Source organism: Tasmannia lanceolata, unplaced genomic scaffold (genome assembly GCF_043159265.1).
Source record: "Tasmannia lanceolata isolate RefF3 unplaced genomic scaffold, GAP_Taslan_0.1 ptg000037l, whole genome shotgun sequence".
Classification (NCBI taxonomy): Eukaryota; Viridiplantae; Streptophyta; class Magnoliopsida; order Canellales; family Winteraceae; genus Tasmannia; species Tasmannia lanceolata.
Genome location: NW_027518714.1, coordinates 2,159,349 through 2,180,978, shown reverse-complemented (window position 1 = coordinate 2,180,978; position 21,630 = coordinate 2,159,349). Strand labels below are relative to the sequence as shown.

At 39.6% G+C, this 21,630-nt stretch overlaps 1 protein-coding gene across 2 annotated transcripts; it reads right to left on the bottom strand.

Moving 5' to 3' along the window:
* Nucleotides 1-1,486: 1,486 nt before the first annotated feature.
* LOC143860248 (glutamate synthase [NADH], amyloplastic) lies at nucleotides 1,487-15,782 on the bottom strand. 2 transcript variants are annotated; one of them, XM_077370813.1, is made up of 22 exons: nucleotides 14,600-15,782; nucleotides 14,328-14,447; nucleotides 14,053-14,166; nucleotides 12,732-12,884; nucleotides 12,518-12,618; nucleotides 12,318-12,414; nucleotides 11,712-11,821; nucleotides 11,508-11,611; nucleotides 11,020-11,199; nucleotides 10,582-10,925; nucleotides 10,418-10,488; nucleotides 9,871-10,340; nucleotides 8,674-9,543; nucleotides 8,224-8,378; nucleotides 7,747-7,908; nucleotides 5,929-7,506; nucleotides 5,417-5,635; nucleotides 5,008-5,276; nucleotides 4,168-4,473; nucleotides 3,499-3,766; nucleotides 3,083-3,340; nucleotides 1,487-2,108 (listed from the first exon to the last, which is right to left on the bottom strand). In XM_077370813.1, the coding sequence occupies exons 1-22, from the start codon at nucleotides 14,981-14,983 to the stop codon at nucleotides 1,839-1,841; spliced, it is 6,603 nt and encodes a 2,200-aa protein (XP_077226928.1). In that variant the 5' UTR covers nucleotides 14,984-15,782; the 3' UTR covers nucleotides 1,487-1,838. The 2 variants fall into 2 exon arrangements, with proteins under 2 accessions (XP_077226928.1, XP_077226929.1); XM_077370814.1 differs by lacking the exons at nucleotides 12,318-12,414; nucleotides 12,518-12,618; nucleotides 12,732-12,884; ... (1 more) ...; nucleotides 14,328-14,447; nucleotides 14,600-15,782 and adding an exon at nucleotides 12,001-12,039.
* Nucleotides 15,783-21,630: the final 5,848 nt, after the last annotated feature.

The window sequence follows — 21,630 nt, the reverse complement described above, 5'->3', positions numbered from 1 at the left end:
AGAGAGATAGTGATATTTCCCACGTGTCGTGACAGCCATTTAAATAGGCCCGAAAGGCAAATAACATCAGGACATGAACCGAATCATCCGGTGGGCCTCACTTGAGAGGTAATTGGATCCAATTTACATATAATTCGCCCTTTTTCCTTCCCCGGGCTACCCCTCTCTAGTGTAGTCATACACACAGCCATACACTATAGGAGGTGGCCCGAGGAAGAAAATGGGGCGAATATATCACTTCCTTATCCAATCCAGTGATTAAGTCTGGCCCATTGACATTATATCACCGCAAGAACAATATACACGAAGCTGGCGTTATGTAAAGGGATATGATATATTCACCCCCTGTTCTTCCCCGGGCTACCTCCTTCCAGTGTACAAACATTAAAGGAGGGTGGCCTGGGGAAGAAATGGGAGCGAATATATCAATTCCATATGTAAAAGGTTGGGCTTGTCCCTTTGAGATAAAAGACAAATTTTGGGTCCCACAAGAAGATATGAATGTGAATCAAGACCGTCGATCTTGTAGAGGAACGTGTTATATTTTTCAGGTCTTGGACTCTTGGTCCCATCCTGAAGAAACAGCATGTGTAAGATGATCAAAAAAATCAACTGTTTACCTTTGCTGAAGCCTAGACAACGATTGATGCATCAAAGTGGTAGGATCATCCAATTAAGTGGGGAAACCTAAAATACACATATTCTTAGCCTCTCCTCGTTCATATCCCATCTTAATTCTTGCTATTGCTCACACAATTAGGAGAGCCGGAAGGTTTGGATTCCGAATCCACCCACTACTTTCTCACTCTATTCCTTTTTCTACATGTTGGCACCGGGAAGTCTTTCGATGCACAAAGATTTAGAAAGCAGCGGCCTCACCTAATGTGGTGGCTTTCGCTTGGACGGTAGCCAGGAAGAGGATCAACAGTTGCGAACAGTTGAAAAGGAGGAATGTTCAGATGGCTACTTGGGCTGTTTAATTTTCTGTTCCAACAACGAATAGTCATTGGATCAACTCCCATTCCATTGCTCTTTCTCATTTCAGCTATGGAAATGAGAAAAAAATACTCCAATATTCAAAGATCAAAAGTGTAGTTTGGGAAGAATGAGGTTTGACATTAAATCCAACATCATAGCGTAGAAGAGCAATGAGAAGGATGCACCGAGTTACAGCTTAGGACTTACGAGAGATATTAACGAATTGGAAGGTTATTATTCATGAAAAAAAGCTACCCTAACTCCCACCCTCGACTCTTTCCCTCTCCGGCCCATATCTTACAATCGGCCTGAACCTTGAAAATCTTAAAGAAAAGGGAGGAATAAAAAAACATCCAACACGAATAGCCACATCATTTCATGCAGAATGAATCTGTACATTATTCCACAAACACTTCAACCCAACACAAACAGCCATATCTTACAATTGGCCTGCAACTTGAAAATCTTAAAGAAGAGGGGGGGGGGGGGGGGGGGGCATAAAAAAACATCCAACACAAATAACCATATCATTTCAGGCAAAACAAAACTGTACATTATTCCACAACCACTGCCAGAACATCTTCTTTCTACGAACCCCTAAAGAAGATAAATATATAGACAAAGAAGAACAAAACCCCCAATAAAACCTAACACTACAAACATTGAACAACTTCTCACACAACCATCTGTGAAGAGAAATAAATAAATATAAGTATACAAAAATACCCTGTAATTTTTCATCACCTGGTCCCACTCGTCTGCACAAGGATCTGGTTAGAACCAGGACTAACCCTATAAATCAATGAGTTTCTTTCTTTCGTTTCCTGTTTTGAAAAATCACTCCCGTTTCTTTAATTCCCCTATGTCATAACAGTGTGTTTGCTGTCCTGCTTCTTGACAAAATCCACCTGAGAAGTGGAGAGAATGTTGAGGTGGTCCTCCTCCATCAGATACTTGTCTACCTGAGAAGCCGCTTGGCGACCCTCGGAAATGGCCCATACAACCAGGGACTGGCCACGGCGGCAGTCTCCGGCAGCAAAGATCCCGTCCACATTGGTCGAGAAGCGGCCGTACTCTGCTTTGAAATTTGACCGGTTGTCCCGTTCCAAACCCAGCCGGTCCGCGATATTCTGTAGAATTCAGCAAAAGTTTTGATAACATCATTAGATAACGAAGATTCTGGAATGGAATATGAACAATGGGAAATTTGTTCAAGTATAAAATATTAAATAACACCAACTCTCAACAGCTTAAGCTTATGGAGTAATTGGTTGTTTCACATGGCACGAGAGCTATTGCCTCACGGCAGGTCCGAGAAGCCACATGTGAGGGGGACTATTGAAGTATAAAACTATTAAGTAATTAAATAACACCAACTCTTAACAGCTTAAGCTTTTGGAGCAATTGGTTGTTTAAAAAGATTATTTCTTCACTCAAAAAATTTGGCAACGGCACTACTATTCATTTTACACTTTGCAGACTAGCTGTAAAAGACTGTTACAACTCCGGAAAAGCTACCAAAAGCCCATCACAAAAGTGTTTGGGGTGTGCCATTAATCAAGATGAGGGACTGCAGATATCATTCTCTATAAACAATTCTATCTGTGTATTAATCAAAGTTCATTTATCACATACACCGATAATAATGACAAATGTTTTCCACAAAGAAGTCAGAGAGCAAGTATAAATCATTTTATGCCCTGTTTGTTTGGGCTCCATTAGTTTTGGATTTTGAGAAGCAATTTGGAGTCCAAAACTAATTATTGGACTCAAAATCAAAGATAAATTTCAGTACAATAATCAGTTTTAGACACAATCGGTTCTCAAAATAAAAAACAAACAGGGCCTCGGGATTTTTGAGAAATTTTGAATTCAAGATTGGTTTTTCGACTGAAAATTAAACACAATTTTGAGTCTTAATAATCAGTTTTGGACTTAAAATCAATTCTCAAAATCCAAAATGAAATGGGCCTTAGTCAAGAGGCCAATTAATTTTCAAAAGAAAAAAAAAGAAGAAGAAAAGAGGATGATCCAATGTCTCAATTAGAGTGGTGGTGAGGGTGCAACTCAAAGATTTATACTTTAGAGAAGTAAGAGAACTCACCGACTCAGGACCAAGAAACCCCATTGCCAAGAGTACCAGATCGGCCTCAATTATCTCCGCCGAACCCTCGACTTCCTCAAACTGAAACTTCCCACTAGCGTCCTTGGCCCAGCGCACACGAACTATCTCAAGTCCTTTAACCACTCCATTTTCATCCCCTACAAACCTCTTGGTCAAAACTTCGTAAGATCTAGGGTCCCTTCCAAACTTGATAGCCGCTTCTTGGTGACCATAGTCCATACGGAATACACGAGGCCACTTCAAAATTAAAAATAAATAACTAACATCATGTGCCATTCTTGGAGAATGAACAAGTGTTCCTCAAAAAAAAAAAAAAAATGGGCATTTGAAAGAAATAGTAAGAATATGAATTAGCACGGCTACTTTGACAATTTTTTGGAAAGTAAAGATTGAACCTGTGGCCATGGATTGCCCGGAGCTCTGGTTCGAGGTGGCTCGGGAAGAAGCTCTAGATTTATGATGTTGGAGCATTCATGACGGATAGATGTCCCTATGCAATCAGTCCCTGTGTCGCCGCCTCCTATGACCACCACCTTCTTCTCCTTGGCGGATATGTATTTCCCGTCCTTAAGATCACTGTCTAGCAAACTTTTGGTGTTTGCATGAAGGAATTCCATTGCAAAATGTACTCCTGAGAGCTCCCTCCCAGGAACAGGAAGATCCCTGTACAGTCCTAAATTGTAAGATCTGACTATTTTTTGCCATGAAAATAATGATGAGCTTGTAATTGTTTTTTACCTTTTCTTAGAACCTATACTGTATCGTTATAATACACAACAAATGACTTGGAACTCGGCAGAATTGATTCAATTTGGCCATGCTCTGAGTATCAAATCCAAGATCAAACTTAATAACATATTGGCCAACCGATGATCAACTTTGCCTGTTCCTTCTTATCTAAATTGACTGAGCCAATTAAAACTCGGAAATAGGAAGGCAATTACAGAGTCAAGTCTCAGTTCATTTAACAATGTCAATAACACGTTCTAGAAAGTGCAAGTGTCAGGAAAGGGACACCAATATATTGATATTTAAATTAGAATCTTGGTTTTTTTTCCCATTACCTTGGTTTTGTAGCTCCACAAGCCAAGATAATTGCATCGTTCTCAAAACGAAGGCGTTCGACAGAGTACAAAGGATCCGCCCCAACATTTGCATTCACCACAAAATTGATGCCTTCCTCTGCCATAAGATTGACACGCCGTTGGACAACATCAACTTTGTCAGCCTTCATGTTGGGAACTCCATACATCATCAGGCCTCCAATACGGTCAGAACGCTCAAACACTGTGACCAAATGACCCATTCTATTCAACTGATCAGCAGCAGCCAAGCCAGCTGGCCCGCTGCCTACAATAGCAACCTTCTTCCTGCATTCACATATAATATCCCTTAGACCCATAACCGATCGGAAAAAAATCCTTTACCCATAAATAATTTGGACAAATAAAACAAAAATCAAAAGCCAGATGCACTACTGAAAAAGCTATATCATTAGATGGTGAAAGCCAGAGATCCCCGTGGCGTAAATAAATCCCTAGATATCTCATAAGGCCCTGTTAAGATTACAGGAAATTTTTGGAAATTTTTGAAAAAGAATTTTTTTCCAAAATTCTTATTTTTCAATATCTTGATCAAAAATGAAGAAACAAAAAAGCAACTTGAACGACAGTAGTTCAAGTTTCATTTAGAGAGACCTTCAATTTATAATGATATCCCTCTAAGTAAAGCCATATCTATATCAGTTCTCTCTAAACTGTGGAGACAAAAAAAAAAGTTTCCTATACAAAAAATTTCCATTAGAAATGTTTATCCTGCAATCTAAAAAGGGCCTACGTGAAAAGACCCATATTAGGAGGATATGAGAAAAGTAGACTAGAAGTTTGAAGGCTTAATGAACATACCCAGTCCTCTTGAGGGGAGGTCGAGGCACCATCCACCCTTCCTCAAAGGCCTTGTCTATGATGGAGCACTCTATGCTTTTAATAGATACAGGGTTCTCAATTATCCCAAGAACACAAGAGCCTTCACAAGGAGCCGGACATACTCGCCCGGTAAATTCAGGGAAGTTGTTGGTCTCTAGAAGGCGGTCCAATGCTTCACGCCACCTATTTTGGTAGACCAACTCATTGAATTCTGGGATCTTGTTCCCAAGAGGGCACCCAGAATTCTCCTGAAGACAACAAAGATCAGCTTAAAAATAACAGAATAGACAAATCTCAATGTTAATAATACAATGAAATAAGAATAGGTACTTGAGTCCCAACTATCTGGGCTTAAACCACTAGGAATGTAACCATATCTAACTGTTACCTGATGACAGAAAGGAGTTCCACAATCCATGCAACGAGCAGATTGGGTCTTCAACAGATGGTGTGGCTTTGATTCCTCTGCAACCTCCTCCCAGTCAGTAATCCTAACAGTAGGATCCCTGTATGAAATGCTCTCCCGCTCATAAGCGAGGAAACCCCGATGCTTGACAGCATCTGAAACTCGGGTTGGCCTCTTCAGTGGCTCCGGCTCTCCACCTTTCTGTACACCAAAAAGGTTCTGTTAGATTCATAATCAGAACTGTACAACCAAACACACAATGAAATTGAAAGATACTTATCACTTCGATATTTCAGATATGTCAAAATTCTCAAGCAGTTTTCAGAAGAATGTACTGTGTTTCCTTAAAAGAGTACAAAACACTAATATTTCTGCTGATAATGTCACGGGAACCAAGACAAACTACATTGTGATGGGTGGAAAACTATATGACAGCAAATCAACACAGTAATGCCAAAAAATATAGTAGAAATTTCAACCAAGTTATAAGTTACCTGATTCACTTTGTTGTTTGAGGATGCCATCGTCAATTTCTTAAGCTCTTCAAAAGCATCCTTCTTCATCAACTCCGCCTCTTCCCGTGCTTCAGCTTCTTTGGCAGCTTTCTCTGCCTTCAAGTTTGCAAGAACACGCTTGTAATCCCTGGGGAACACTTTCACAAACTTGGGAAGAAGACTGTCAAAACTGCTGAGGACATCTCTCGCCAACTCACTTTTGGTGTGCCGCTGATGTTGTTGTATCATCATCCTCAATGTTGCAATATCATCTTCCTCTTCAACTTTATCAAGATCTACTAGCTCAAGATTGCATCGAGAATGGAACTTTTCATCCACATCAAGAACATATGCAACTCCACCACTCATACCAGCTGCAAAATTCCTCCCAGTTTTTCCAAGTACCACAACAGTACCACCTGTCATGTACTCGCAACCATGATCACCAACACCTTCTACAACAGCTTTAGCACCCGAGTTACGAACACAAAATCTCTCAGCTGCCATCCCATTAAAATATGCCTCCCCACAAGTTGCTCCATAGAGAGCAACATTACCAATCACAATGTTGTCCTTTGGATCAAACTGACTTTTTCTTGGAGGATATACAACAATCTTACCACCAGATAATCCTTTTCCAACATAGTCATTGCTGTCACCTTCAAGCTCGAGCGTGATTCCTGGGCAGAGGAATGCCCCGAGGCTCTGACCAGCACTTCCAGTCAGCCTCACATGGATGGTATCCATAGCAAGCCCATTCATGTGATAGCGCTTGGTGACTTCATGGCTGAGCATGGTTCCTACTGCACGGTTAATATTCCGAATTGGCATCTCAATGTACACAGGAAGGGCCTTTTCTAGAGCAGCTTTAGATAAAGATATCAGTTCTTGATCTAAAGCCATGTCTAGACCATGATCTTGTTTCTGGATGCAATACTGAGCGGCTTCTGGTCGAATGTCAGCTGAGGGTCTGAGTAGCAGTGACAAATCAATGTTTTCAAGTTTCTCATTGTTCTTAACTACTTCTTTATCGGTTTCTAACATATCCGAACGACCAACCATCTCCTTGATGGTTCGAAATCCCAACTGAGACATTATTTCCCTCACCTCTTCGGCTAGCATAAAGAAGAAGTTGATGACATGTTCAGGTTCTCCAGCGAACTTCTCACGGAGAACAGGGTCTTGAGTAGCAATGCCAACTGGGCAGGTGTTCTTATGGCATTTTCGCATCATGATGCATCCAAGTGTTATGAGAGGTGCAGTGCTGAAACCAAACTCTTCTGCACCAAGGAGAGCTGCAATGGCAACATCTCTTCCTGTTTTTAATTGGCCATCGGTCTGAAGAATGGTACGTCCTCGGAGATCATTTGCGACTAGAGTTTGGTGGGTCTCAGCTAAACCAAGTTCCCAGGGGAGCCCTGCATTCTTGATGCCTGTCCATCGGGAAGCTCCTGTGCCTCCATCGTGACCAGCGATCAAGACATGGTCGGCATGGCCTTTTACAACGCCACTGGCAATTACTCCAACACCAGCCTCAGATACCAGCTTAACACTGATTCGAGCCCCTGGATTAGAATTCTAAAGAGGAAAAAAATGATCAGAGAGACTAGACTGCCCAATTAATATGTCAAAATACTCGGCACATAATGCAAAATGTTAAGTTCCATACTGCCAATCAACTGCACATGGGAATGAATGCACGAATAGGGGAAAAGGCAAAAGGATCAAAGAAATGCTGATTCATATAGTGGTAATTTCATTCCAAAAAAGAAAGATGCCTACCTAGGTGGGAGGTTGAAAAGGAAGCGGTGTGCATACCTTTAAATCATGAATTAGCTGGGCAAGGTCTTCAATGGAATAAATATCATGATGGGGAGGGGGGCTGATGAGTCCCACACCAGCAGTGGAATTCCTAGTGACAGCAATATCACCAATAACCTTATGACCTGGAAGTTCACCTCCTTCACCTGGCTTGGCTCCCTGTGTCACAAGGAACATGACATCATCAGGATACAAAGTCAACTCATAAAGAAAAACAAAATTCCAGTTTATATATAACCTCACCAAATCCCAGAGGTGTATATGTATCAGTTAAAGAGGCAAAGACAGAGGCAAAGACACACTGAGGTGCTTTGCATTCTCAGCAACATCTGCCCATGAACATAAATTCATAAACAAGACGAACCTCTATTCCAATAGGAATGGAGGGGATAAATAGGAAGCATGCATCATAGCAAAAGCATGAACCATAAGATGGTATTTTAAACACACATGAATAATATATCCAAGAGTTACCTGAGCCATCTTTATCTGGAGTTCATCTGCATTTGTAAGATAATAGCTAGAAACTCCAAATCTCCCACTCGCAACCTGCTTAATTGCACTTCTCTTTGGATTCAATGAACCATCTGCAAGAGGCTCCATACGAGATGGGTTCTCGCCACCCTCACCTAAAGAACAGTTTTGTAACAAATAAATAAATGTCAAAAGGCAACTACATGATGCTTACACACAAAACATTAGCAACGGTTGTTGTGGATTTAATAGAACAGATTAAAGGAACACAGTCAATGAAAAAGTTACAACACGACTTTGATTAAAAGCTGACAACAAATTACATTAGAGAGCACACAATCAGCAATTAGGTATTTAGAATTTTTTTCAAATTTTAAAACGTTCTTACGGAACAGAAAGAATAAATAGTACATAAGCACACCATGATATTTTTGAACAAGAATATCATACCTGTATTAGATTTCCCTCCAATTTTATTCATTGCAAGAGCCAAGGTCGTATGTGCCTCTAACGATATTGATCCGTAACTCATGGCACCTGTACAGAAACGCTTTACAATCTCGCTGGCTGGTTCTACTTCATCCAAAGGAACCTTCCCCTCAACATCTTTAAACTTCAACATACCCCGCAAATTGCAGGTCTTGTTCAGCTCCTGTATCCGCTTAGAATATTCCTTATATGCAGCCACACTGTTTGCTCTCGCTGCTTCTTGCAGCTTCGCAATGGCAAGGGGATCATTAAGATGTACTTCCCCCCCTTTTCTCCAGTGATAATCCCCAGGATTAGGCAATGCTACAGCCTCTGCAGTCCCAGGAGGTAAAGCCCTGCTTGGAAATGCCATCTCATGCAGACGAAGTGCATCACCAGCAAGCATTTCAAATGTTGCACCTTCGACTCTGCTGGGCGTTCCATTGAAACATCTCTGGATCACCTCAGATGAAAGACCTAGAGCTTCAAAAATCTGAGCACCCTTGTAAGAGGCCAAGGTTGATATCCCCATCTTAGCAAGAACTTTCATCATTCCATAGTTGCTTGCTTTGAAGTACTTCTTCACAAGATCATCCCTTGAATGGAACTCACTGTTTGCTTTAGGGGGGATTTTTCCATCAATCTGCAGTCGCCAAATGGCTTCTATGGCTAAATATGGGCATATAGCATCTGCACCGAATCCAACCAGAGTACAGAAATGGTGCACTTCACGTGGCTCGGCAGATTCTACTAATAACCCAATTCGAGTGCGCTCAAGCTTTGAGACTAAATGTTGATGGACAGCACCAACTGCCAAGAGGGAACTCACAGCGACACGTTTTGACGAAAATGCTACATTGAAACAGAAGGGAGCATATTTAAGGGTTTGATATATCTAATAATAAAAAATAAAAAACAGTAAGCAAATACGTCACCTTATTTCAGAAAATAAAAACAGTAAGCCAATAGCCACTATTAAAATGTATTCAGATATTATGGAACCATAAAATGCACAGAAATAACAGGCAAATGATACAAGAAAACATCGAATAAGGTAATTGCGGTTTTATCTTGAAGGGCATGTCAAGAAGTCCAATACAGCTGCTATATTTCAAACCAAAATTTCCATGTGCCACAGATAATTTATCAAACACTTTTCAAGTTGCAGGGAAAACTTACATCTGTCAGACAATACCAGTGTTGTATAACCCTCGCAAATTGCATTATGTGCCTCAGCACAGATCCTATCCAAGGTCTCCTCCAAACCTTTCCGACCACGGTCTTTGGAGTACGTGATATCAAGAACCTTGCTGCGCCAACCTCTGTAGTTCATCTTTTTTACGGCCTCCATTTCTTCAATTGACAGTAGAGGCCCTTTTAGTGAGAGGCGATGACACTGCTCTTCCGTTGTTTCCGTCAGGTCACCTTCTGGACCGATCATGCACTCCATGGAGGTGACTATTTTCTCCCGGATTGGATCAATCGGTGGGTTTGTGACCTGAGCAAACATTTGCTTGAAATACTCAAATGTAAGTTTCTCCCTGCTTGACATCACAGCCAAGGGAGCATCATTTCCCATTGAGCCAAGAGCCTCGGTACCATCTTTTGCCATAGGCAGCAACAGCATCTCCAAGGCTTCCACAGTATAACTGCGCACAAGGAAACATATTTATTTCCATAGATGAGCAAAAAATGGCAAGAACGAAAGAGTCAAAGCTCTACTTACCCAAAAGCCTTCAGTGGTGCTAATAAGCCATGAATCCCCATGTTTTCCATGTTATCTTCATGGGTAAATACCTGAAAGACACGGCGATCATGCTTCCATGCTCAGAATTCAAGAATCAGAAGATAACAAAAGAAGAAACCTGTCAAACAACATGATGGACTTACAGGCATTGTTCCAGATATGACAGGTGGGATTCTGTCAGTTTCAGAAACAGAACTGACTATGTCCTTGAGTTCTATCTTCTGTCTTTCGAGCCACTGCCCGTATGGCCTTGCTAGGGAATATTGCTTCTTCAATGCTTCGTCATCGACAACAGTGTGATTCTCGAAGTCTACCAACAGCATCATTCCAGGGTTAAGTCTTCCTTTTCGACACACGTCTTCAGGTAGAATGTCTACAACACCAACTTCACTAGCCATGATAACACGCCCACTATGTGTGACGTAAAACCGACCTGGACGTAGTCCATTCCGGTCCAATGTTGCTCCAAGATAGCGACCATCAGTAACTGCATGTAATCACAAAATAGATGAGTTCAAAACAATTGTGTTACGTGCAGGACCACTCAAATATTTGAATCCAAGCCCAATATAAAATTTTACATGATATAAGAGCAGGCCCATCCCACGGCTCCAATAGAGCTGAAAAGTATTCATACAAGGCCTTTCTATCAGGATCCATGTTCTTATCATTTTGCCATGCTTCTGGAATCATCATCATGATAGCTTCAGGCAGACTTCTTCCAGCTCGAACCAAAAGCTCAAGAACACCATCAAAAGCTCCTAAACAATCAGATAATTCCAAGTTAGAAGTAATTAAGCTCTGGATACATAAACAAACATATGTGTATACATATTAGCACTCATAAATTGTACCAGCATACAATATATGTGTGTATGTATATGATACATAGATGAGATAATAGAGAGACATTGAGAACACTAGCACACATGACAGATTTATGCATGCTTGTATCATGCACACACATATATGAGATACAAGAGAGACAATGAGACATGAGGACACATGACACATTTATGCATGCTTGTATCATGCGCACATATACACTCTTAAGTTAACAAAACCATACCCGAATCAGATGAGCTGACATCAACAATGGGTAGAAGTTTCTTCATCTCGTTCTTTGACAGGCTAAGTTCCTTGCACTTTAAAAGACCCTCACGCGCTTTCATCCTGAATGAAGTCCAGCAAAAGCAATGTCAATCGGTCAAACATTCTGAGAAGAAAATAAAGACAATAAGCCGTGAAACCATTTAAATACTGCCAAGCATACCAATTTACATTTCCTCTCAGTGTATTAATCTCCCCATTGTGACCCAAAACTCGCATAGGTTGAGCACGGTCCCAGCTAGGGAAAGTATTGGTTGAAAACCGAGAATGGACCTGCAAGGATTCAGAGAAGCTAACAACATCAGCCAACGGTTCCCATCTATGTCATCCATGAATTCAAGAAGTCATCAGGAATTAAAGACAAGAATTAGTGTTGAGGACACCCTAAAAAACACTACAAGTTTTGTGTATCCGCAATGCCAATACAAAGAATCGTGAAAACCCTAAGCTACCTTTGACTAAATACAATTTCCTTCCACCTTCAAATAGGCAGTCTCATCCTCAAGTATTGACCATAGGGAACACTGCATCAAGATTCTGCAACATGTTTTACTCCGTATTAAGGTTTTTTTCCAACTTACCCAAGGCATCCATGACCCAAATTCAAATAGTAATTACAAGAACTTAAGCAATCATTGAAATCTCAATGCCTTTAAACTCGTTGCTTAACCTTACATCTGCACTGTTCCCAGTGAGTTGCCCATGCTGCTCGCTGTTAAAGTGGGGAGTTCATGGATAAAGAAGCACTGGAAGCAGGGAATATATTTACCAGGGCCATGTAGCTCGTAAACCTTTCATGGCCAAGATCTGCATAATAGTAGTTCCTCATCTGATCAGGTTTTAGTTGACCTTTGTAAACAACAGTCCTGCCAAACCAGAGGAAAACATAAGCTATCCAGCTGCAGTGAACTAAAGAACCAGTACTTTAAAAAAACTTGGAGATTCCAGAAGAAGAAAATAAAATTGCACCTTGAAGAAAGAGAGCATATATAGAAGTCCTTTGGTCCACCATGTTGCAGGTTTAGAGCAGCTCGAATAGCCACCATTGCAACCCTTCGTAATATATACATCTGCAAAGAACAATAAGATATATGATGAACAATATCTAAAAATTCTTTCTAGTAAAGGAATCTATCAATTACAGTGTGTGTGTGTGTGTAGAGAGAGAGAGAGAGAGAAGCACCTGCTGCTCAAAATCAACATTTGACCTTGGACTTGGAGTAAGGAACAATTGTTCAACAACAGGTTCTGTTTGAAGAGCAGACTTGCCCAAGCCTGTATTATCAGTTGGGACAGAGCGCCACCCAAGTACAACATGCCCCAATGACTCTGCAACCTACATGTAGAATTGATAACTTAGAGAGAGCATTTCTTCAAAGCTACAGTGCTCTTGTATTACACAACAATTAAACGAACAATTTACGTCTGAAAAAGATAAAATTATAAATTAGGGTTCTTAGAAACAAAAGCATTACCATTCATCTGCTAGCAGTTAATCATCAATTAGAACGGACTAGAATCGGTATTCTTAGAAACAATTTAATCAGTAAAACATGCATTAAAGGGCATATTGATTCAATCCCAATAGTATAGAGTTTTTAAATAAGAACATTTTTTTAACATTTTAAATAAGTGCATTAATATAAGATTTCTAAATAAGCTCATCAATAAAAGTTTTTTAAATAAGCTCATTCCCATAAACAAGCCAGACAAAAAACATCAATTAATAAGCTCATTTCCATAAACAAGCCAGGAAAAAAACATCAATCATCTGTTGATAATTAAGTTAAGAAAAAAAAAATTGAAATGGAACACTTGGAAACTATGAATCTACAGCAGGATCAGTTTCATAATGAAAACAAAGGAAAATTGAACCTGTAACAAAAATAAATCTCAACATAAAATATAGATTTTTAGTAGATAAATTTGGCCTTCTTTTTTTTTTTTAAATTATTATATGCAAACAACTTGAGATTTTGAGAAATAAGAAAAGACAATTTTCAACAAGAACCTCAGATCAGAAAAACAGGCGCTTAAAAAAATATTTACTACTGATGCAAATGGACAGTGTGTGAAAATTACCTTCGTATTTCCTTTAACCATTTTTAAATTTTTTAAATTATTATATGTAAATAACTTGAGATTTTGATAAGAAAAAAAAAACAGAGAGACAATTTTCAACAAGAACGATAGGATGAAGCTCAGATCTATGCATTTAAATTTCGGTTTTGAACATAGCCGAAACCAAAATTTCGGCTGAAATACCGAAATTCAGTAAAAAATCAAAGCAAATTTCATTATTGTGCGGTCCGCCGAAATTTGGTAAACAAACTTAAAAAATCATATTTTCCCGACATTTTGGGTTGGGTGATTTCGGTTTCGGTCCCAACCGAAATCTGAAATTTCAGTAGTTCGGCCGAAATTTAAAACCATGCTACGATCAGAAAAACAGGTGCTTAAAAAATATTTACTACTGATGCAACTGGGCAAGGTGCGAAATTTACCTTGGTAAATACTATTTTGCTTTCTTCACGGCGAACCTGTGATGTTGGCAAGAAGAACATCCCTACTGCATACTCACCTAGTGGTGGCAGCTCAAATCCGGCATCCTTCACAGCCTGAAGAGATGCAACAAACAATAGCCAATAACGAAACAATTGTGGGAAGTCAAAATGTTGAACAAACAACAGGTTATGTGGAGCACAAAAATAAATAAATAGACAGAGAAATAAAAAAACACCAAAACAAAAAGATCATATCCCAAAATAAGGTATCATGCCTCAGTGAAGAAATCGTGAGGAAGCGCTACGAGAATGCCAGCCCCATCACCAGTGTTCGTTTCACAACCACAGGCACCTCTGTGGGACATCCGCAACAACATCTCTAGAGCATCTCCAACCTGCAAATCAGTGGCTTACACAAAATTACATACCTATAAAAAAGCAATCTATAGGAGAATGTACTAATTACTCAGAACTGAAGCAAAAAGCAAGTAAACAAAATAAATTCAAAATAGAAACACAGAAAAAAGAAAAATGCAATTAAACATACAGTTTGCCTGCTGGGTTCACCAGATAGCTCTGCAACAAAGCCAACTCCGCAAGAATCCTTATCAAACGATGGATCGTACAGACCCAGTGGCTTCTCTGGCACCTGTGAGAGCGCCATAGACGGTACAACGACTCTGAGCTTTGGAGAATGTCCAGGCCCATCAGACCGCCATAGGTGCTGCCGTCCTGAACCAGAAAAACGCAGGCTTGTCCCGAAAAACCTATTCTCCAAAGCTACTTCGCCAGTTCGCCTGGAAACAGAGCGAAATGGGGCTCTGTTTCCACAGTGCTTCAAAGCTACTGCGCTTCTTTGATTATTAAGGGAAGGAAGAATAACTGAATCATTTCGGATTTGAAGGGCCGAAGAGCCTGCAAGCGCAGCCATTACCGAAGTTTCTATTTAAAGGAAAGGAAAAGGAAGGAATCTTTTTCGGATATATGATGAGAGATAGAACTTCAATCCTCCAATGAAACAACTAGTTCCTAAATAACAAAGAACCGTCAACGCTCCTTAAATATTCCCCCACCTCTTATCTAGTTTTGTAGAATAAAACAATTTTCTCTCGCTTTCCGGGAGAAAAATGGACAAATATTAGATGTTCCTAACCAATCTCCCTCAAAGACGCCTTTATCTCCGATTCTCCACTGATTTCACCCGATTTCGTTTTGGAAAAAAAAAACGTTTCAGATGAAAGAATTTTTCCTCCAAAAACAGAAAATCAACCGAATCCGAAAACTGCTGAAACAGATCTCTAAGAAGATCAGCAAAGCTAAAGCTTTTTCCACCGCTTCCTCCTTCAAAACACAAAATCAAACGTCAGAAATAATGCAGCCATCCGATTACCCCAAGAAAACTCTTTCCGGCTCGTAGAAATTTGCAGAGACAAGCCAAAAAGGAATCCTGGACCAGTTCCAAGACCAGATAAAGCTTTTCCGAACCGATTTTCACCGATTCTCCTGCTCTTCACTGATTTCTGCCCGAAAAGGCGCAGAAACCAGCAAAAATGAAAGATCTAGAACCCTAAACAAGGAAGCAGATCGAGCTTTCAGCACGGATTCACCACCATCTCTCCTATTTTTCACCTCAGATCACACGAAAAGATCGGATTCGTAAAAAAAAAAAAAAGAGATTTCGTTTCCGATATCGATACAGAACACGAAATCGAAATCAAAATCAAAACGAAATAAAACCCTCTTTCAGAAGAAAAAACAAAACGCTCTTTTCCAAACCGACAAAAACTCTGGCCTCTACCTCTCCTCCCTCATTCGGAGATCCTTATTTATAGAGAGGGATTTGCGAGCTTCCACTCTCAGCTACCCATAAAAACGGGCCCACAGTTTTTACTTTTTAATGATTCGACAGCTCGGATTTTACTGTTCACATTAACACGTGGAATTTCGTCTATGCGGCACGCGACAACCGCTCATGGTGGACCGCACCACCTGAGTACCTCTTGTAGTTGTAGGCTCGGTTCCGAGCCTCCGCGGCTCGTTGGCTTTATTACGGTGTTATCTGTGGTAGAAGTGAGAAATTACGAGAATACCCTCGAATTGACATTCAAGGATAGAAACAGTGCCGCCTACTGAGAAAATGACCTTCAGTTGACAACGGATAGCGTTGATGGATCTGTGTTAACATACCTGTTGAGGGATATGACTCTTTTGTCCCCGTAAGAATGCTATTTGACAAGTTGGCCGCGGCAATAACTTGTTGCACGGCAGGGTTAATATGGCAATTGCAGGCGTAGTGCCGTTGCGGAGCAAATATAGAAAGGATGCATTTGGATTGCCTTAATCAGACTATTGGCATCCTATTCTGATTCCGGTATTTGGTTCAAAATTCAAAAATATGAAAGGAATCGAGGTGGAAATGGAGCCGAGGCAAAAAAAAAAAAGGGGGGGGGGGGGGGGGGGGGAATGCCGGCATCTGTTTCCTGCCACAGAAGGTGATATTCTGATTCCGTCCTTAATGGAAAAAATATTGGGAAAACTACTAAAAACCCCCTAGATTAAAACATATCTATTAGAATCCCCTCAAAATTTTCATAATCACCAGTGATACAATTTTGAGCCTAAAATAGCTTTTTATTTTTTCTTTTACCCATTACACCCTTTATTATATTACCCTTAGAAATCCCAAAAATCTCTCCATCACTAAGGCTCTGTTCACTTGTTTTCTCGGGAAAGGAAAAGAAAAGGTTTCCCGGGATTCTAACGTGGCATTAGGAAAAGAAATCCAGGGAAACTGTGTAGGAAAAGGTTTCCCGCACCTGTTCACGTGCGCAGGATCTATGCAGGAAAATGTTTCCCGAGAAACTGCTTGCCCACCTTTTATCACTAGTTTTCCTGGGAAAGCAAATCCGACCAAAATAATGGGATTTGGTTTCCCACACTAGTGAGAAAAGAGACATTTCCACGTCATTTTTGGCAATTCCATGTTATTATTTGACATATTCCACCTAGGCTTGTTATTTTCTCAGGAAAGCAAGTGAACACCAGAATTATGTCTTGTCAAAGTCTTGTCAAGAAAAAAGGAGTGGATTTGCTTTCCCGGGAACGCAAGTGAACAGAGTAAAGGAAAATTAAATCCTTTGAAAATCTCTCTCTCTCTCTCTCTCTCTCTCTCTCTCTCACACACACACACACATAAAGGCAAGATGGTGTAAGCTCGAACAGACCATTATTATTGAAAAAAGAAAAAAAAAACAGTATGTACCACTACCGTTGGATGATCCAAACCGACCATTTGATGGGCACACCATAGTATGATCTAACCGTCCATTTGATGGGAACACCGTTGTATGATCCAAACCATCTATTTGATGAGCCACAAAGTAAATAGATTGTGGCCCAAAAATCACTTCCATATGATGATCCCAACCGTCAGATCTATAGCAGTTTCCATAATATGCAGTTCCTCAATAGATTAGAGGGTTGGGATTATCTTATTGAAATGATTTTTGGGCCACATCCTATTTACATCGTGGCCCATCAAATGGATGGTTGGATCATAGAACAGTGTGCCCATCAAATGAATGGTTGGATCATACTACGGTGGGCCCATCAAATGGACGGTTCGCATCATCCCACAGGGTGACACGTACAATACTTTCTGAAAAATAATGGACTATACGAGCTTACACTATATAAAATCTTACAAGAGATGTTGCCTTTGTAAGTGAGATTTTTCGGCTGTGAACTGAGAGATTTAGGAATTTCTAAGTATCTAGAACTAGGAGTAAAATGGATAAAAGGAAAATTTTAAAAGGCATCGAGGTGCTATTGGTGACTAAAAAAAATTTGAGAGGATTCTGGTAGATACGTTTTTATCTAGGGGGTTTTTAGTAGTTTTCCCAAAAATATTTATTAGAATTTTTTGAATTAAATTTTTTATTTTAATTTTATTTCCACTCCTTTTCTAGTCGATTTGAAAAAGGAATCGAAATATGAGATCGATTCTGACTCCTAATTCTGGCAATCCAAATGCAGTCTTAGGGTGCCTTTTGATTGCCGAATTAGGCATTGGAATCGACATACTATTCCGATTTCACCCAATTTTGGCATTTTGTTTCAAAAAATTGAATGAATCAGTGGGAGAAAATGACACATGGGAAGAATTTAAAGGGGGGAAATGCTGAAATGTGTTTGCCGCACCAAGAGCTGGCATGAATTTTTTACTAGAATTTTTTTTAAATAAATTTTTTATTTTTGTTTTTTCCATTCCATTTACAAGAGAATCAGAATAGGAGGCTAATTCTGATTCTTAATTCCGGCAATCCAAACTCTGCCTTAGGGAGTGATCTAAATTCCATCGGGCAAAAAGTGAACGTACTGAATTTCGAGCTAATGTCAATCAAGCTCGCACTATTTATCAATTTCTTCCCTCTGAATCAATTGAATGGTTGATTCTAATGCGAAAGAGCTCAGCAAGTCGGAGCTTAGACCACCCGGGCGTAAATTGGTCTGATTTTTAGGCTATGGGGGAGGTAATATATACCATTGCTCAGTGTATACTTACATGTACGATCATTCCTATACTCTCTTCTTCTAATTATCTTTCTATGGTTTATACACAGCAAACTTCTATGAGCTGTTGAAAAAGAAATTGCTTTCTTTTGAAAAAACATTCATGTAGCTATCAAAAACCTACTTCAAAAGAGAATTCCTCCTTTTGCATGTCTTTTTCTATATTTAAACGCCATTGAATTAAAACAAGTATAATCAGATAAATCTAACATAGGAATGTTCCCTCTCAACAACCTAACCAACCTTTTATCGTCAGATTGTTTACTTTTTGTTAGGTGAAGTAAAGAAATAAAACAAGACGTGTATAATAGTGAAAAAAAATTAGTTACCCTTCAAAAGTATACAATTCCACCCATGTCAGTTTGTCGAGACTAAATTTGCTAAAATATATTTATGACAACAGCAGCCTGAAATGCTTTTCGGACTGGCTGTTTTTACAGCTTTTTGTGAGTGTAAGGATCCATTCGGCAACCTGTCTCACTTTTTAAGTTGTCATGAATAATAAGAACAAAAATTCGTAAGAATCCTATTCGGCAACTTTGGAATCACATGCTTTAGATGGAAGTTAAGATCACATGGTTGGTAACCATGAAATTCTTTTTCATGAAATATTAGCTTACTAAGGGGCCGTTTGGATACGTTGATTTTAGAATACGGAATTTCTTCAAAATTATAGCTAAGAGACAAGAGAAGAAGCGGACCAGCCGTTGTTTTTGACTCGTTTTTGACTTCTCGCCCTTCTTTCCGTTAGCAAGAGAGTGGCAGATCCGCCCATATTTCTAGGTTTTAGAAATCTCAGGATACGGGAGATGTTTTTAAAACCTGAATTTCTCACTTAAAATCCAAGAAACGCGGCCAGGAAAGCACCCAGTGGCTTGATCATGAACCCTCTTTTATATTGTTTTTAACGGATACGCGGATTTTAGAATCCAGGTTTTAGTTTGAAAGCGGTGTAAAATTCTAGATTTTATGATTTTAAGTAAGAAATTCAGATTTTAAAAATTCAAGACGTGAAAACACGGATGGGATTTCTAAAACCTGAAAACACGGGCCTAGATCTCCTTCTTCTCCCTTCTCCCTTCTCCCATCCAAGATTCATGAAAATAAGGGGACAAGGTGTGTAGTGTGAAGCGATGGTGCCGAGTGGCAGAAAATAAGGAAAAATAAAATTTTATTTTGAAAAGAGCTTTTCTTTTTCCTATTTTCAGCCGCTACGCACCTCGTACTCTAATGCCCTCTCAATTCTCTTCATCTCCCACCACCTAGTAGACCAATATTTCATGGAAAAAACTTTCATAACTACCGAACATGGCGTCAGCTACTGATACGGGTGGTTGAGTAATAATTTAATAACTAATTCAAACCTTCTATTTTTTTAACCCAATGACGTTTGTAAATAAGGGGTTAGGTGGGTAGTTGACCACGCGATTTAAGTAAATAAAAAAACGTCAGGGTTGACGTCACTGATCTTCCTAAACTTCGTGCTTGCAAGATACGGAAAGAGAAAAATTGTGATGAGCCAACAGGTTTATGCGGCCAACGCCAACAGTTGTTTCTTAATATATTTTCATTTAAAAGTTTATGAAAAAACCCTTATCTTCATAGGATTTGCTAAATTACCATGCGAACAAATCACGCAGATTTTCCTTGCAGTTATATCTAGCTATTTTTGGGACTATCCATTTAATAAATAAATTACTCTTTAAATGGGGTAAATTGTCAAAAGAACTACTTTACTATCTGTAGGCCTTATCCATAGGGGTGTCAACGGATCCACTTCGGATCCACCTACGTCTCAGTCACCGTCCATTCAAATCCCTTATCAGTCGGATCGGATTCAGAGTGTTCTTCGGATCCTACTTCCCTTGACGTTGCGCACAGTTAAATTTCTTAAAAAGAGGGCGAGGGCCAGTTGCAATGGTGGACACACAATGAATTAGATACTTAAAATCAGAAGGTTGACTCAAGACTTGAGACTTGAACATATGAATGATAAAATATTAAAAATAGAAATCACTCGAAAAATAGATATGGCTTATTTTTAATAAAATACCCATGAAATAATACTTATTATACAAATTGAAGGGTATTTTCGTAAAATAATATAATAGTATCGGATTTTGGACTGTCCCGCTGGCTTTTAATAGTCGCCTGGATCCGATCGGTAATTTTTTCGGATCCTATGATCGGGATCCGATATATGTCCATGGATCCTAGTAGTGTGTCTAGGTCCTGTCCATTAAATTTCGGATTCAGATAGTACATCGGATTGTCTGGATCCATTGACATCCCTACTTATCCATTAGATAAAATCTCATTAATCTCATTATCTCAGTCTCTTTTAGGAAGCATTGTCTTTTTTTTATAGGTAAGATGGGGTTTGGCCAGAACCCTACCAGTTTATTAAATGAAAATAAACATGATACATTTAAGTATGAAAAAATCAATCCTATTCTTGAGTCACACAAAATAACATCAGTCCTATCCTTGAGTCACACAAGATACGGAAAAAGAAAGGATTGAAATGATCCAAAAGTACTACGAGCAAACTGGTAGCGAAGATACAGATTTCAAGCTCATTAAGCTCAACTTCCTGATATCCTTCATGAATTGGAAATGCTCGTAATGTTTCAGGAGGTCTATCATCTTCTGATTTAACTTCCTCATTCTCTAGCTCTTCCTCAACTTTTGGTAGTCAATAGGGCGAGGGCTATCCTCTTCTGACCTAGACTTTGTCGGTGATGTGAGGAGGGAGAGGGAGGGGAGTTTTTCTCTTTTTTTCCTTTGACATAATTGCCAAGATCCTTCTTCGATGTCAGTTGGATAAAGCGGGCAATTAGATAGCATATTTTTTTGATGGGCAAGCTGGGGTTAGGCAGACCCCTACCAGATATATTAAGATAAGAAAGAAAAGGATACAACATGAGAAAGAAAAAACAATCCCAACACACTGGGAAGGGGAAGCAAAACCAAGGGCACAAGAGCCACGATACAAGGCAAAAGCCA

Coding starts and splice junctions, on each gene's coding strand:
- LOC143860248 (XM_077370813.1), bottom strand. CDS start 14,983: ATGGCTGCGCTTGCAGGCTCTTCGGCCCTTCAAATCCGAAATGATTCA. Junction 14,448..14,599: donor GTGAACCCAGCAGGCAAACT/GTATGTTTAATT, acceptor ACTGATTTGCAG/GTTGGAGATGCTCTAGAGAT. Junction 9,544..9,870: donor ACTGGTATTGTCTGACAGAT/GTAAGTTTTCCC, acceptor GTTTCAATGTAG/CATTTTCGTCAAAACGTGTC.